The following is a 14563-nucleotide window of genomic DNA, read 5'->3' as shown; positions in this document are numbered from 1 at the left end:
GAAAGTTGAACTCATGGTGTGTATACACAGCTATATAATGTATTTTATCTTACCAAATATGTAAATGGGCAAATTACTTATTTCTCGAAAATGTTTGCATTATTATTATTATTTGTATATTAAATATTTACCTCGTGAGACATGGGCTGCGATTTATCTTCAGAAGTATCCATTTCTCAATTGTACACATACATCAGTCTGTTTCATCATTATTTTCACAACATATTTTATTATTTCCCTTAAGATAAATAACCATGGTGCCATCTTGTGCACCTTGCCCATTCTGTTTCAATCACTTCATCTTTGATAAATGTTGGAACATATGACAGTAAGAATTTTGTCGCAGGTTGCATCAAAGTCTGTGGTTTAAGCATCTTTTATGATGATTCCACTCTCAATGATCTCATTAACTTTATTCATGTCATCTAAGAACTAAACAATTGTGCTGTTCTTTCTTGATGCTGACAGAACACTTCTGTGGCCAACAACCTGTGCGACTGCTAAACTCAAGCATCACACTTCCAGGCGGTGCCATTTCAATCAGCACACGCTGATTAACAGAGCCTTACTTTCCTTAACTGTAGTTAAACCCTGAAACAATCTCTAACAGCTCTACCCAACTAATGAAGGGACAGTAAGAATGGAGCAACTCACTCAACTCGCAGGCAAACTCTCTCACTCCACACACATCCAGCTCCACCCACACACTTCCAGAATGCACTCAGAGAGAGAGAGAGAGAGAGAGAGAGAGACTGTATTGTTATTCCAGCACTGAAGCCACTCGTTCTGGAGTTTCTTTGGGATTTTAGAGCTCAACTCGGTTTCTCAGAGAGCTTTTTCATAACAGAGGTACAGGACTGTGAAAGTGAAGACGCAGGGCATTTCTCATGTCTCTTTCTGAAGGAGGTTAAAGTAAACTTAGATATAGAGCAGAACATCAGATGTAGATCAACAGAACTGAACGGCAGAGTAACTCAAACACTTATTTACTCTTAGATTCTTAATTATTCAGTCAAGCATTATGTAATGATATTATGATAATTAAGCACTATTTAATTATAGAAATTTAGTGATTAGAACTAAAACCTGGTAACCATGTATGAATGCATATTTGTCAATTTAGGGTTTCTGTAAAAAAAAAATAGCAATAGATAATAGAAATTATTATTAAAAGATAATACTACTACTAATTCTACTACTATACTAACGATATACAACGCACTAAGGATCGATGAGATGCTTGGTTCATGAAAATTAATCACATTGTCAGCATTCACTCAAACTGATTTACAAAAATCAAAACAGGTACGTAATAGATGAGCACCAGCCAATGAGATTGCGTTTGTGCATTAGCTCCGCCCACTACTGGAGAAACTGGCAAATCTTCTGCTTGTTCTTAAAAGATAAATAATTACAAATGAACTTTTATTTTGACATGAAAATAACAAAGAACATTGTTTGCATGTAGCGCGTCAATTTGGTTCAATAAATGTCCTCTATTAAATATTCTTTTTTTTACTTAACCTGTTGTCTACATTATCTTACTGTCTATATGATGATTTATTACACATTTATTTTGACATGTTATTTAACTGACTGAAGTTCAGCTGCAGTACTAATGTCATGAAGGGAAAATTAGAGACTTTATAACATCTCATTGTTACTGACTTATCATGCAGCTCAAAGCATTATGAGTAGAATATCTCGTCAGTCTACTCTGATTCATCAACACAGTTTCACTGATGATCCGGACCAAACATAAAAGCCAGGATAGAGCGGCTGAGTGAATGTGGTCTGGACTGTGTGGATGAGGCTCATTGTGTCAGAAACGCTGTAGAAGGACAGAGTTCCTACACTGTGATCCACAAACACTCCTATTCTCCTGCTGATGGGCTTTATAGGGAGAACAGTGTGTATGTTATTGTGTCTGAATGAGTAACTGGAGGAAAAGCAGATTAAACTCCAGGACTGATCATTAGATCCAAACAAGCATTCATCACCCGATCCCTTCCTGCTGATGCTCTTATATGACACTGATATAAACACTTCTTCTCCACTCCACTCAATCTCCCAGTAACAGCATCCACACACACTCTCTCTACATAACACCTGACGATACACATCAAATCTGTCTGGATGATCAGGATAGAGCTGGACTATTCCAGTGTTAGTAATCACTCTGTTGTTCTCAGACAGACAGAGGAGTTTATTCACTGTGTTCAGATCCGGAGTGAGCTGATGGGAATCTGATGGATATAAAACACATCAGAATCAGGAATTATGAATCTGTTTGATCTTTTCATGTTCAGTGTATCATCAGTGTGTCAGTACAGATGAACAGATATCTGTGCAAAACATCATTTACATCATCAATTATGAAACCCTTCCACAGGAATAACCTGAACACACTCAGTTATTCTGCTTGTTTTTCTACTGACTTACATTGTAGGAAGTCGTTCCTGGTTCTGGGAACAATGTTGGTGAATGTGGCTGTGGAAATCAACAGACATGAACAGTGTGATTCTCATGATCCTGTATCTATTCCTAACACATTTCTAATATGATGTTCTCTGTGATATGAGATGATGATGGACTGGTTTCTGAGAGCAGATGAATCTCCAGGACTTTACCTCTGTCTGAGATCTTCTTGAGCTCCTCTTTGCAGAAATCCTCCAGTTTGTCTCTCAGCTGATGGACAGATTCTCTCAGAGCATCAAAAGTGTAGAGAGAAATGTAGGGATCATCATTTCCGACTGTAGATTCAGGAGGTGCTGAGAGAGACTGGAAACTCTACAGAAAACAGAAATGAAACTCATCAGCTCCACACTTCAGGAACATCAGATTTGATCTTTAGTAATGCTCCTCAATCCAGCACTTTCACAGCATCAGCTTCATTCTCATACTCATTATCTCACATTAGAGCTACAGATTCTAGTATTTTACACTTAAAACAAAACTATTTCCAAATGATACCAATTATTAATTCATGACCTACACGTCTTGTTTATGTTTCTGTGTTCAGCATGAGGAACAAAATGAATGTTTCTAGACTAGATGTGTGTTACCTGCAGGAACTGGATGTGATCCTGTGTGTGTGAAAGCTGCTCCAGCTCAGTGTCTCTCCTCCTCAGATCATTGATCTCCTGCTCCAGTTTCTCCAGTCGTTCTTCAGCTTGACTCACTGCAGTCTTTTCCTGATCTCTGATCAGTCGTATCAGCTCAGAGCGGCTTCTCTCAATGGAGCGGATGAGCTCAGTAAAGATCCTCTCACTGTCCTCCACTGCTGTCTGTGCAGAGCGCTGTTAGGACACACAGTGATTCAGCTTCAGTGAGTCTGAACTGAGACGGAGACAAACTTCTCTTCTTCTCCAGACTCACCTTATGAGACTCCACAGTCTCTCTCAGCTGCTGGAGATCTTTCTCTCTCTGCTGGATTCTCTGCTGGAGCGTCTTCTGTGTCTCCTTCAGCTGCTTCTGCAGGACAAACAGATGATAGTCAATCTCACAGAAAACTACTGACACTAAATCATCATTTGAACAGATGAATCCAGTAAATGTAGGACTGATAACTAATGGCTGTAGGATCAAACTCCAGTTTACAGTCATCATGCATGAATTATGATAGAGCATAAGGAGTGGCAGCAATATTTAATTAGTGTCTAGTGTTAAATACCTGTTTCTCTGTCCTCTGTGCTGCGGCTGATACAGTGTCATGGTTTTTATGTTCATCCATCGTACACAGCACACATATACATTTCTGATCAGTGCGACAGAAAACTTCAAGGAGCTTCTCATGTTTCTGGCAGATCATCTCCTGCAGTCGTCCAGTGGCTTCTGTCAATTTGTGTCTCTTTCCTCTAAACCAGCTCTCATGTTGTTCGAGGTGATTCTGACAGTAAGAGTTCAGACACATCAGACAGGACTTGGCAGCTTTGTATTTTCTTCCAGTACAGGCGTCACACTGCACATCTCCATCTCCAGCCTCACAGTCAGCCGGACGTTTCCTCTCCTTCAGTTTCTTCTTCAGTTTCTCCACCACTTCAGCCAGCATGGTGTTTCTAGATAAAGCAGGTCTTGGACTGAAGGTCTGTCTGCACTGAGGACAGCTGTAGACTCTCATCTGATCCTCCCGATCCCAGCAGTCTGTAATACAGATCCTACAGTAACTGTGTCCACACTGGATGGTCACTGGATCCTTCAGGAGATCCAGACACACTGGACACATGAACTCATTCTGATCCACTGAAATTCTGGCTTCTGCCATTTTACAGCATGAATACAGAGACACAAACACACCACAGCTCAACTATACTTCAGTTTCACTTTCCCTGAACTCACGTGTTTCCTGTTTACTGGTTCTGTGTGAGTGACGTGTATAAAACAGGTGTGTCTGTGAGTCTGTAAAGCAGGCTCCTCTTTACCGCTGTGTTTAGTCTCAACACTTGGCTGTTATTAAAATAAAATGCAAATATCTTGACTAGTTGATTCAGGTGTGTTTCATTCAGATCAAACTAAACTCTGTGGGAAAGTGACTCTCCTTTACTAGGAATGTGGAACCCTGATAATGAAATGTCTTCTAGATGTCAGACAAACACTCAAGGAATACAAGTTGAATACAAGTTACAGAGAAGCAGGACAACAGTCTTAAAAACTGTAGTAATTCTGCATCCTAGTTACTACACTTGAACTGCAGGACTTGAAAACTGTCCAGATTTACAGTTCCTTCATGATCACACTAATGGATCTGTTTTTTTTTCATTCTTTCAGTCGGCTTCAGTCTTCACACACACAAACAAACAGACATGCTCACATTCACATACTCTCTCAGTTTTCAGTTAAAGTGTTAGGTGCTTTATCAGTCCTTATCTTATTGTTTTCCAGTAAAAAATATACTACAGACAACATTCTTCTAACACTGTTATGACTTTTCTGACTTTGAGAAGCAATGTTGGTCTCCAGACTAACGTTTGAGGACAACAGCACTAGTGACATTAAGTACAGAAAGTGGCTCCAGCACCTGACAGTAAAGCAGAAGGAATCAGAAGGAGCTTTATTGCCAGGTATGTTTACACATACAAGGAATTTGTTTTTGTGATAGAAGCTGCGCATTACAACAGAATGACAGCGACAGAACAAAAAACATAATAAAATAATAAAATACAAAAATACAAATAATTAGGTAAGGAATGACAATATACAAATTGACTATTGTATGGCAGGTATATAATGAAAAGCAGTTATGTATGTACAGGTATATTATGTGCAAAATGTTAGTGTACATTATGTATGTGTGTTAGATAAATAAGTGTATGTGTATATTATCAATTGTTCATTAGATGGATTGCTTGATGGAAGAAACTGTCCCTGTGTCTGGTCGTTCTGGTGCCCAGATGCCAACAGTTCAAAGAGGGAGTGTGCTGGATGTGAGGGGTCCAGAGTCAAGTCAAGTCACCTTTATTTATATAGCGCTTTAAACAAAATACATTGCGTCAAAGCAACTGAACGACATTCATTAGGAAAACAGTGTGTCAATAATGCAAAATGATAGTTAAAGACAGTTCATCATTGAATTCAGTGATGTCATCTCTGTTCAGTTTAAATGGTGTCTGTGCATTTATTTGCAATCAAGTCAATGATATCGCTGTAGATGAAGTGACCCCAACTAAGCAAGCCAGAGACGACAGCGGCAAGGAACCGAAACTCCATCGGTGACAGAATGGAGAAAAAAACCTTGGGAGAAACCAGGCTCAGTTGGGGTCAGTTCTCCTCTGACCAGACGAAACCAGTAGTTCAATTCCAGGCTGCAGCAAAGTCAGATTGTGCAGAAGAATCATCTGTTTCCTGTGGTCTTGTCCTGGTGCTCCTCTGAGACAAGGTCTTTACAGGGGATCTGTATCTGGGCTCTAGTTTTCCTGGTCTCCGCTGTCTTTCAGGGCAGTAGAGGTCCTTTCTAGGTGCTGATCCACCATCTGGTCTGGATACGTACTGGATCCGGGTGATTGCAGTGACCCTCTGATCTGGACACAGACTGGATCTAGTGGCTACGGTGACCTCAGAATAAGAGAGAAACAGACTAATATTAGCGTAGATGCCATTCTTCTAATGATGTAGCAAGTACATCGGGTGTTATGTGAAGTGTTCCGGTTCCAGTTTACCTAATTAATGCAGCCTAAAAATCCTTTAACGGATTTGGATATTAAAAGCATATTAGTATGTTAAGTGTAAGCCAGGTTAAAGAGATGGGTCTTTATCTAGATTTAAACTGCAAGAGTGTGTCTGCCTCCCGAACAATGTTAGGTAGGTTATTCCAGAGTTTAGGCGCGTATACTGTGTAGTACTGTTCCTGTGTTTATGTCTCCAAGGATGAGCACATTCCCCTTGGCCTGGAAGTATCTTTTCTCTTTTTCCAGTGTGTAGAACATGTCTTCACTGTAGTTGGGCACTTAAATGGTGGGATGTTTATGGTACATAAGAATGTGTCATTTTTGGACAATGGTAGCTCCTTGTGGAGTTTAACCCAGATGTGGTATTTGTCAGTTTAGGCTGTGTAAATGCAGTTTATTTTAGACTTTAGAGTTATACAACTCTGCAACCGTCTGATGTCCCCATCTCCAGAGTGTTTGCTTTCCTTTGAGGTTCTGGGCATAGCTGATAGGTTGTGGAAGTGGTGCGTAGTTGGATATGTTGTCAGCATTGGGTGGGTTGGTTGCTGGGAGCCATAGCTACTTCTTGGTCTTGTTCATCTGACTGGGGTGGGCTCTCTTTAAATGTGGGGGTCTTTGGTGATGATCTGCTGTAGGCGGTTGTTTCTGTGGGTGTCCTGGTTCAGTCAGGGGTATATAGTAGTGTCCGGGGTCTCTGGTGTAAGAGGTGCTCTCAGGTAGTGTATTTTGTCTGGTGGGGGTCCCCAGTGATGTCCAAATGGAGGGTGTTTCATGTGTTCATGTGGTGAAATGGAGGGTTTCTGGTTGGTGTTTGTGTTGAGGTGGTCTGTCTGGCCCATGCAGTGTCTTTGAGTGTTTTTGGCAACACATTGACTGAAGTGTCCCGTCCTGACGCTGGTATGGTGAGCCAGGTGCTCGTTGGGCAGGAGAACACATGGAGATGTCAGTGTTAATAATAATAATAATGCATTTTATTTCATTTAGTTCTAGAGAGAACACGAGCTGCAGAATTCTGAACCAGTTGAAGCTTATGCAGCAATTGGGAGAGAACACCTGTGAGAAGAGCAAAGAGAAATATTACGCAAATGGAAGTATGTAATCCATGTGATATTATTAATATAAGCTTTTAAAGATAGTGTGCTATCCATGATGACACCCAAACTTTTAACCTGAGAGGAAGGACAGATTGCAGTATTGTCAATGTGTAAAGCAAAACAATTAGATTTAGACACAACAGATCTAGTGCCAACAAGCAGACCCTCCATTTTATTGCCATTTACCTTCAAGAAGTTCGCTGAAAGCCAGTCTTTAATTTCAGCTAAACAGCTTGACAAAGAACTGGTGGGTTTGGCTGAAGAAAGTTGGGTGTCATCCACATAACTGAAAATTAATACCATATTTCCTTAAAATATCATCAAGAGGGTGCATATATATATATATATAATGAAAAGAAGCGGGCCCAAAAGAGAACCCTGGGGAACACCAGTGGTGACTGTAGATGTTGTTGTTGAACTAAAATCCTTTTAATTGAATATGATGACTGCGTCCAGATAGGTATGACCTAAACCAAGACAGAGCAGTGCCAGTAATACCAAATAATCTTTCAATAAGTATGTTATGTGAGACAGTATCAAAGGCAGCGCTCAAGTCAAGAAGGACAAGTATAGTTAAAAGCCCAGAGTCAGCTGCCAGCTAGATCATTGGTTATCCTGACAAGAGCGGTCTCAGTCCTGTGGTGGGGACGAAAACCAGATTGAAATGTTCCATACAAGTTATTATTGGACAGATGTTCATGAATTTGAATTGCAATACTCTTCTCAACTACCTTGGAGATAAATGGTAAATTTGAAATTTGACAGTAATTACTGATGTACATTTTCAACCTTAGATGCAAAAAAAGTCAAAAAGCGAGCACATAGTTCATTGGAATACATATATAAGATGGCAAAGAATCAGGTGGTTTCAGAATATTAAATTAATAAAATGTATGCATTTAGCAGACGGTTTTATCCAAAGCGACTTACATTGCATTCAGGCTAACAATTTTCTACTATCATGTGTTCCCTGGGATTCGAAACCCCCAACCTTACGCTTGCTAACGCAATGCTCTACCAGTTGAGCTACAGGAACAATATATTGGTTACTACCAAGAAAAGAGACCTAGAGTTACCATTGCCAACTCCAATTACGTTGGAGTAGTAATCAGATTTAGCTGTAGTCAGTGCATTTTTATAATTTTGAATATGTTCAGCATACATTTCTTTATGAACAGTAAGACCAGACCTGATGTACAGCCGCTCTAACCTACGGCCTATAGTTTTAAGTTCACGCAGTTCAGGTGTTAACAAAGGAGCTAAATGTACAAATGAAACCGTTCGAGTTTTCAAAGCTGCAAATTCACCTAGAATCATGTTCAGTCAATCATCGTAATATTTTACTAGTTCATCAACAGTAGAGAAATCTGATTCACTGTAGAAGATGGCAAGTTCATCAGCAAAAGTAGGCAAATCAATGTTCTTAATATTCCGAAATGTATTCGGGCGACACAGGTTTACCTTAAAAATAGCCAGTTTGGTACAAAATGACACCAGAAAGTGATCTGATATGGATAGATCAGAAACAGTACCATTAAAAGGTGTTATACCATAGCAGCAAACAAGATCAAGAGTATGCCCCTTAGTACGAGTAGGCAGTGTGTTAAATTGTTGTATACCAAAGCAATACCAACATGATAAACATTTGCTCGTAAATACATTACTGACATTATCTGTATGAATGTTAAAATCACTCAGAAGGATAACATTTGAAGATATGGAACATAGATAGTGTAAGTCAAGAGTTCAGATAGTTCAGTTAAAAAGGCATTATTGCTCTTGGGAGGACGGTAGATAGTTATGAGGATAGTAGGAATCACACCATTGATTTTTATGGCAGTTGACTCAAAAGATGAATATGTAGACAAAGTTAACTGGGATACTTTCAATTTCCTTTTATAAAGGATTGCTAGCCCCCCTGCCCTTCCCGTATCACAAGATTTACAAACATAACTATATCCTGTGGGAACAGACTGGTTTAGATGGAAAAAGCCATCTGGTTTCTGCCATGTCTCAGTTAGACAGAAAAAGTCAAACTCACGGTCAGACAGTAGATCGTACACCAGGGGTCCTTTGGTGGAAAGCAATCGTATATTAAGTAATCCAAAGGAAAATTTGTATTAACCAGAATCGTTGCCAACTGATCTGCCCGGGTTGATTAAAACACTGCGATTGACAGTCCGTGTAAGCCTCCTAGGCGGGCGTGATTTAGATGACCAAAGGACCATATTGCACATGAGCCATCGATGTTATAACTCCGCTGAGACCCGCGATGTATATATTTCCGACGTGGTATGTACACAATATCCAAGGGAAGATGTATGACAAAAGATAAAAATTACGCAAACGGAGCTGAGTAAGTTCCGCCGCCGAATACTTGAGCATCGTCCATGCTACCGAGTGGTATACTGCAGAAAGGACGACCCAGATGTAGTTAAACCACACCAGTAGTTCAGTGATCTTCATAGTTATCTTCAAGATCCTCAGTGATCTTCACAGCGTTCACCCAGGACGGGGTGGATGAGTCTCTGTGGATGAGTGTTGACTCTGTGGATGATGTCTGGGTGAATGTAGAAGAGTAGATCAGGTGTTATTCTCCTTGTAGGGACATTTGGTCCTCATATTATAGGCAGTACCAGGCACACACAAACTCAATTACTCACACTTACACACATGATTTTTATTTATTTTTATTTTTTTAACGTTGGGGTGCCAAACAGAGTTACTGTTGTTTAATCAAAATAGATCATATCCAGTCTAAGTCAAGGAAACATACAAAGCCCTGTATATCTAAACGATAAGCCACCTACCCTTAAATTTGTTCAGCAAGCCTTACAAAAAGAAACCATCCAACATAAAAAAACATCCAACACAGTAATTCACCTTACCAAGTCACCATACCAGTTTTAAATCTGTATATTCTCAGTTCATCAAGTCAGCATAATAAAGACAGAAAATGAGAGCAAGCAGTTCAAGAAAGACATTTTCCACAATATAAACATCGTAATCCAGCCAAGAAAAATGGGTCAGTTCAAGCCCAAAACATTCAGTTAAGTTTCTGATATAAGCTGCAAAAATGAACTCCCAATCTTCATTGTGGCCAGAAAAAGGCCACGATGACTGATTTCAGTCTTCACAAATGTAGGACCCAGCAGGACTCACACACACTGATCTTACAGTCTAAGTATCTATTACACATTTATTCTGACATGTTATTTCAGTGACATAAGTTCAGCTGCAGAAAAGTTAACACAGTTTCACTGATGATCCGGACCAAACATTAAACCCAGGGTAGAGCGGCTGAGTGAATGTGGTCTGGACTGTGTGGATGAGGCTCATTGTGTCAGAGACGCTGTAGAAGGACAGAGTTCCTGCACTGTGATCCACAAACACTCCTATTCTCCTGCTGATGGACTCTACAGGGATAACAGTGTGTATGTTATTGTGTATGAATGAGTAACTGGAGGGAGTGCAGTCCAAACTCCAGGACTGATCATTAGATCCAAACAAACACAAATAACTCCGTCCCTTCCTGCTGATGCTCTTATATGACACTGATATAAACACTTCTTCTCCACTCCACTCCAGCTCCCAGTAACAGCGTCCACACACACTCTCGCTACACAACACCTGACGATACACATTAAATCTGTCTGGATGATCAGGATAGAGCTGGACTGTTCCAGTGTTAGTAATCACTCTGTTGCTCTCAGACAGGTGTTTATTCACTGTGTTCAGATCCAGAGTGAGCTGATGAGAATCTGATGGAGATAAAACACATCAGAAACAGGAATTATGAATCTGTTTGATCTTTTCATGAAGCTGAACTCATCAGGGTCTCAGTACAGATGAACAGATATCTGTGCAAATCATCATTTACATCATCAATTATAAAACTCTTCTACAGGAAGACCATGAACACACTCAGTTATTCTGCTTGTTTTCTTACTGACTTACATTGTTGGAAGTCGTTCCTGGTCCATTGATCAATGTTGGTGAATGTGACTGTGGAAATCAACAGACATGAACAGCGTGATTCTAATGATCCTGCATCCATTCCTAAGACATTTCTAATATGATGTTCTGCATGATATGAGATGATGATGGACTGGTTTCTTAGAGCAGATGAATCTCCAGGACTTTACCTCTGTCTGAGATCTTCTTGAGCTCCTCTTTGCAGAAATCCTCCAGTTTGTCTCTCAGCTGATGGACAGATTCTCTCAGAGTATCAAAAGTGTAGAGAGAAATGTAGGGATAATTATTTTCATCTGTAGATTCAGGAGGTGCTGAGAGAGACTGGAAACTCTACAGAAAACAGAAATCAAAATTCATCAGCTCCACACTTCACTCAATAACCTTCAGGAATATCAGATTTGATCTTTGGTAACGCTTCTCAATCCAGTACTTTCACAGATTCAGTTTCAATCTCATATTCATTATATCACATTAGAGCTACAGATACTAGAAGTTGACACACTTAAATTAAAACTATACGTGATTTCCAAGTGATCCCAATCATTCATTCACAACCTCAAGAGTCAAGAGGCATTTATTTGTCATTTGCATAGGGGAAAACTGGGCATTGAAATGCTTATGACGAGGCTAAGACATACAGTGACAATAACAAGACATAAGACATAGACGTACATGGAGAGCACTGAGATTTTTAAGTGACTACAGTGCCCTTAGACAGAAAGACACAGACGGATCAGTATATACAAATAAGTGGAAGTAACAGGTACAAGAAAGGTAATCAGTGTTTAGAGATATAGTGTACATAAGAAGTCTTGAGGTAATATTGTGATTACTGGGGTAGAACGGTGTCTAAAATGTCTTTGTAGAGTGACGTAGATCTACATGGTGCCTCTCGGCGTTCCCACCACCCTTTACCTGTCGATTGTAATCATCGATAAGGGAGTGATCCAGAATGTCCCGGGCAGGAACCAAACTTCTCTCCTCCGGACCGTAACCTTCCCAGTCCACCAAGTACTGGAATCCACATCCCCTCCGCCTCAAGTCCAGAATCCGGTTAACCAAAATAGGTTGGTTCCCCGTCTACAAGTCGCAGCGGTAGAGGAACCGGGGCAGGCGGATTAAGCGGTGAATAAAAAACTGGTTTAATTTTGGAAACATGAAAGGCGGGATGAATTCTCCTGTACGCTGGAGGCAATTTGAGGCGGACTGCCACCGGACTAATGATTTTGGTGACAGTAAACGGGCCAATGAATTTGGGAGCAAGTTTATTAGCAATGGAGCGGAGTGTATTATTCTTAGTAGAAAGCCACACTTTTTGACCAACGACATATACGGGTGGCTTTGACCGGTGGCGATCGGTCTTAGCCTTGGTGCGCACCCTCACCTGCAACAGAGTCTCACGGGCTCTGTTCCAGGTGCGACAGCACCTCTGGACAAAGGCGTGGGCAGAGGGGACCGCAACTTCGGATTCCAGACTGGGAAAAACAGGTGGCTGGTAACCTAAGCTAGATTCAAACAGGGAGAGGCCCGTAGAAGACACTGGTAACGAGTTATGTGTGTACTCAATCATAGAGAGTTGTTGACTCCAGGAGGAAGGATTCTTGGACGCCAAACATCGCATCATACGCTCTAAATCCTGGTTGGCTCTCTCGGTCTGACCATTGGTCTGGGGATGGAACCCAGAGGAAAGACTAACCGTTGCCCCCAGCAACTTACAATACTCCTGCCAGAATTTGGACACAAACTGGGGCCCCCTGTCAGAAACCAAATCCACCGAGAGGCCATGTATCCGGAAGATGTGGTCAATGACAGCGACTGCTGTCTCCTTGGCAGAAGGTAATTTGGCCAAGGGTATGAAATGGGTCGCCTTCGAGAACCGGTCCACAACGGTCAAAACAACCGTATACCCTTGGGAGGGTGGGAGGGCGGTGACAAAATCTAGCGCAATGTGGGACCAGAGCCTCGAAGGGACAGACAGCGGTTGGAGTAACCCATCTGGAGGACGGTTGGAAGTCTTACCAGTGGTGCAAACCGAGCAAGCCAAAACAAAATCGTGGATGTCGCGAGCCATACCTGGCCACTAGAATCGTTGCTTGACCAAATATCTGGTTCAATTAACCCCTGGATGGCAAGCTATGTTAGAGCAATGACCCCACTTAATGACACAGGACCTTAACTCATCCGGCACAAATAAACGGTTCGGTGGGCATGCGGGCGGAGGCGTTACCCCTTTTAAGGCCACCAGGACCTTCGATTCGACCTCCCATGTCAGAGTGGAGACCACTAATGTCTCAGGAAGAATACACTCGGGAGTGGACAGGCGTTCGGATGGACCAAAAATACGAGAAAGAGCATCGGGCTTGATGTTTTTTGAGCCTGGGCGGTATGATAGAGTAAAATCAAAAAGACCAAAAAAAAGTGCCCACCGAACCTGCCTGGAATTGAGCCTTTTAGCTGATCGTATATACTCTAAGTTCTTGTGATCAGTCCAAACGATAAAGGGCACCCCCGAACCCTCTAACCAGTGACGCCACTCCTCTAATGCCACTTTGACCGCCAACAACTCTCTGTTACCAATATCATAATTATGTTCCGCGGGAGATAAACGGTGAGAGTAAAACGCGCAAGGGTGTATCTTGTTATCTGAGGGAGACCGCTGGGAAAGAACTGCTCCTACCCCCACCTCTGACGCATCGACCTCCACCACAAACTGACGTGATGGATCAGGGGCAATCAGAATGGGAGCCGAAACGAAGTGACTCTTCAGTTTAGCAAATGCAGCCTCGGCTGCATCTGACCACCTGAAGGCCGTTCTGGGGGAGGTCAAGGCAGTCAGAGTCGGATGCTGGGCTGACCGCATCCACCGGACTGGCTCGAAGACTGCTGCATCGTTCTCCAGACTCCTCCATAGCCTCCACTCGTCGAAGGCGTGAATCAACACGTAATGCCAGCTCTACCAGGCCATTAAAAGTCTCAGGTAAGTCCAGGGTGTAGATTTCACGGTGGACGCGATCAGCCAGCCCATGCAGGAAAACGTCCCACTGCGCCTCCTCATTCCACCGGCACTCCGCCGCGAGGGTGCGGAACTCGATGACATAATCAGCGACCGTGCGGTCCCCCTTGCCCACCACCGCACGGTCGAACACCCTCCTCATCTAGGCGGCGAGTGCAGTGAACGAAGAGCAGCAAGGATCACGGTTCTCCCAAACTGCCGTTCCCCACAGTGCCGCCTTCCCCATGAGAAGCGTGAGCTCGAATGCCACTTTGGACTCCTCCCTCTCGAACGTACGGGGCTGTAAAGTGAAGTGCAGAGAACATTTGTTGAGGAAT

The 14563-nt window shown here is 42.0% G+C and overlaps 2 protein-coding genes across 4 annotated transcripts in view; one reads left to right on the top strand and one right to left on the bottom strand.

The window, feature by feature from the left end:
• Positions 1–14563, top strand: part of LOC113059402 (cyclin-dependent kinase 14) — a 151103-nt gene that overhangs the window by 92399 nt on the left and 44141 nt on the right. The gene's annotated exons all lie outside the window — the stretch shown is intronic.
• Positions 174–4287, bottom strand: LOC113059400 (tripartite motif-containing protein 16-like). The gene is made up of 6 exons (XM_026227869.1): positions 3674–4287; positions 3379–3474; positions 3066–3299; positions 2631–2790; positions 2443–2490; positions 174–2246 (listed from the first exon to the last, which is right to left on the bottom strand). The coding sequence occupies exons 1-6, from the start codon at positions 4262–4264 to the stop codon at positions 1726–1728; spliced, it is 1650 nt and encodes a 549-aa protein (XP_026083654.1). The 5' UTR covers positions 4265–4287; the 3' UTR covers positions 174–1725.

This window comes from Carassius auratus, chromosome 41 (assembly GCF_003368295.1).
Source record: "Carassius auratus strain Wakin chromosome 41, ASM336829v1, whole genome shotgun sequence".
In the NCBI taxonomy this organism is placed as follows: domain Eukaryota; kingdom Metazoa; phylum Chordata; class Actinopteri; order Cypriniformes; family Cyprinidae; genus Carassius; species Carassius auratus.
Note: the sequence above shows the minus strand (reverse complement) of the source record. Positions and strands in the feature narration are given on the sequence as shown.

Excerpts from the sequence above, each read along its gene's own strand:
- LOC113059400 (XM_026227869.1), bottom strand. The coding sequence starts at position 4,264 with ATGGCAGAAGCCAGAATTTCAGTGGATCAGAATGAGTTCATGTGTCCA. Across the intron at positions 3,300-3,378 it reads AGACTGTGGAGTCTCATAAG|CGCTCTGCACAGACAGCAGT; the intron begins GTGAGTCTGGAG and ends GTGTCCTAACAG. Across the intron at positions 2,491-2,630 it reads CAAGAAGATCTCAGACAGAG|CCACATTCACCAACATTGTT; the intron begins GTAAAGTCCTGG and ends TGATTTCCACAG.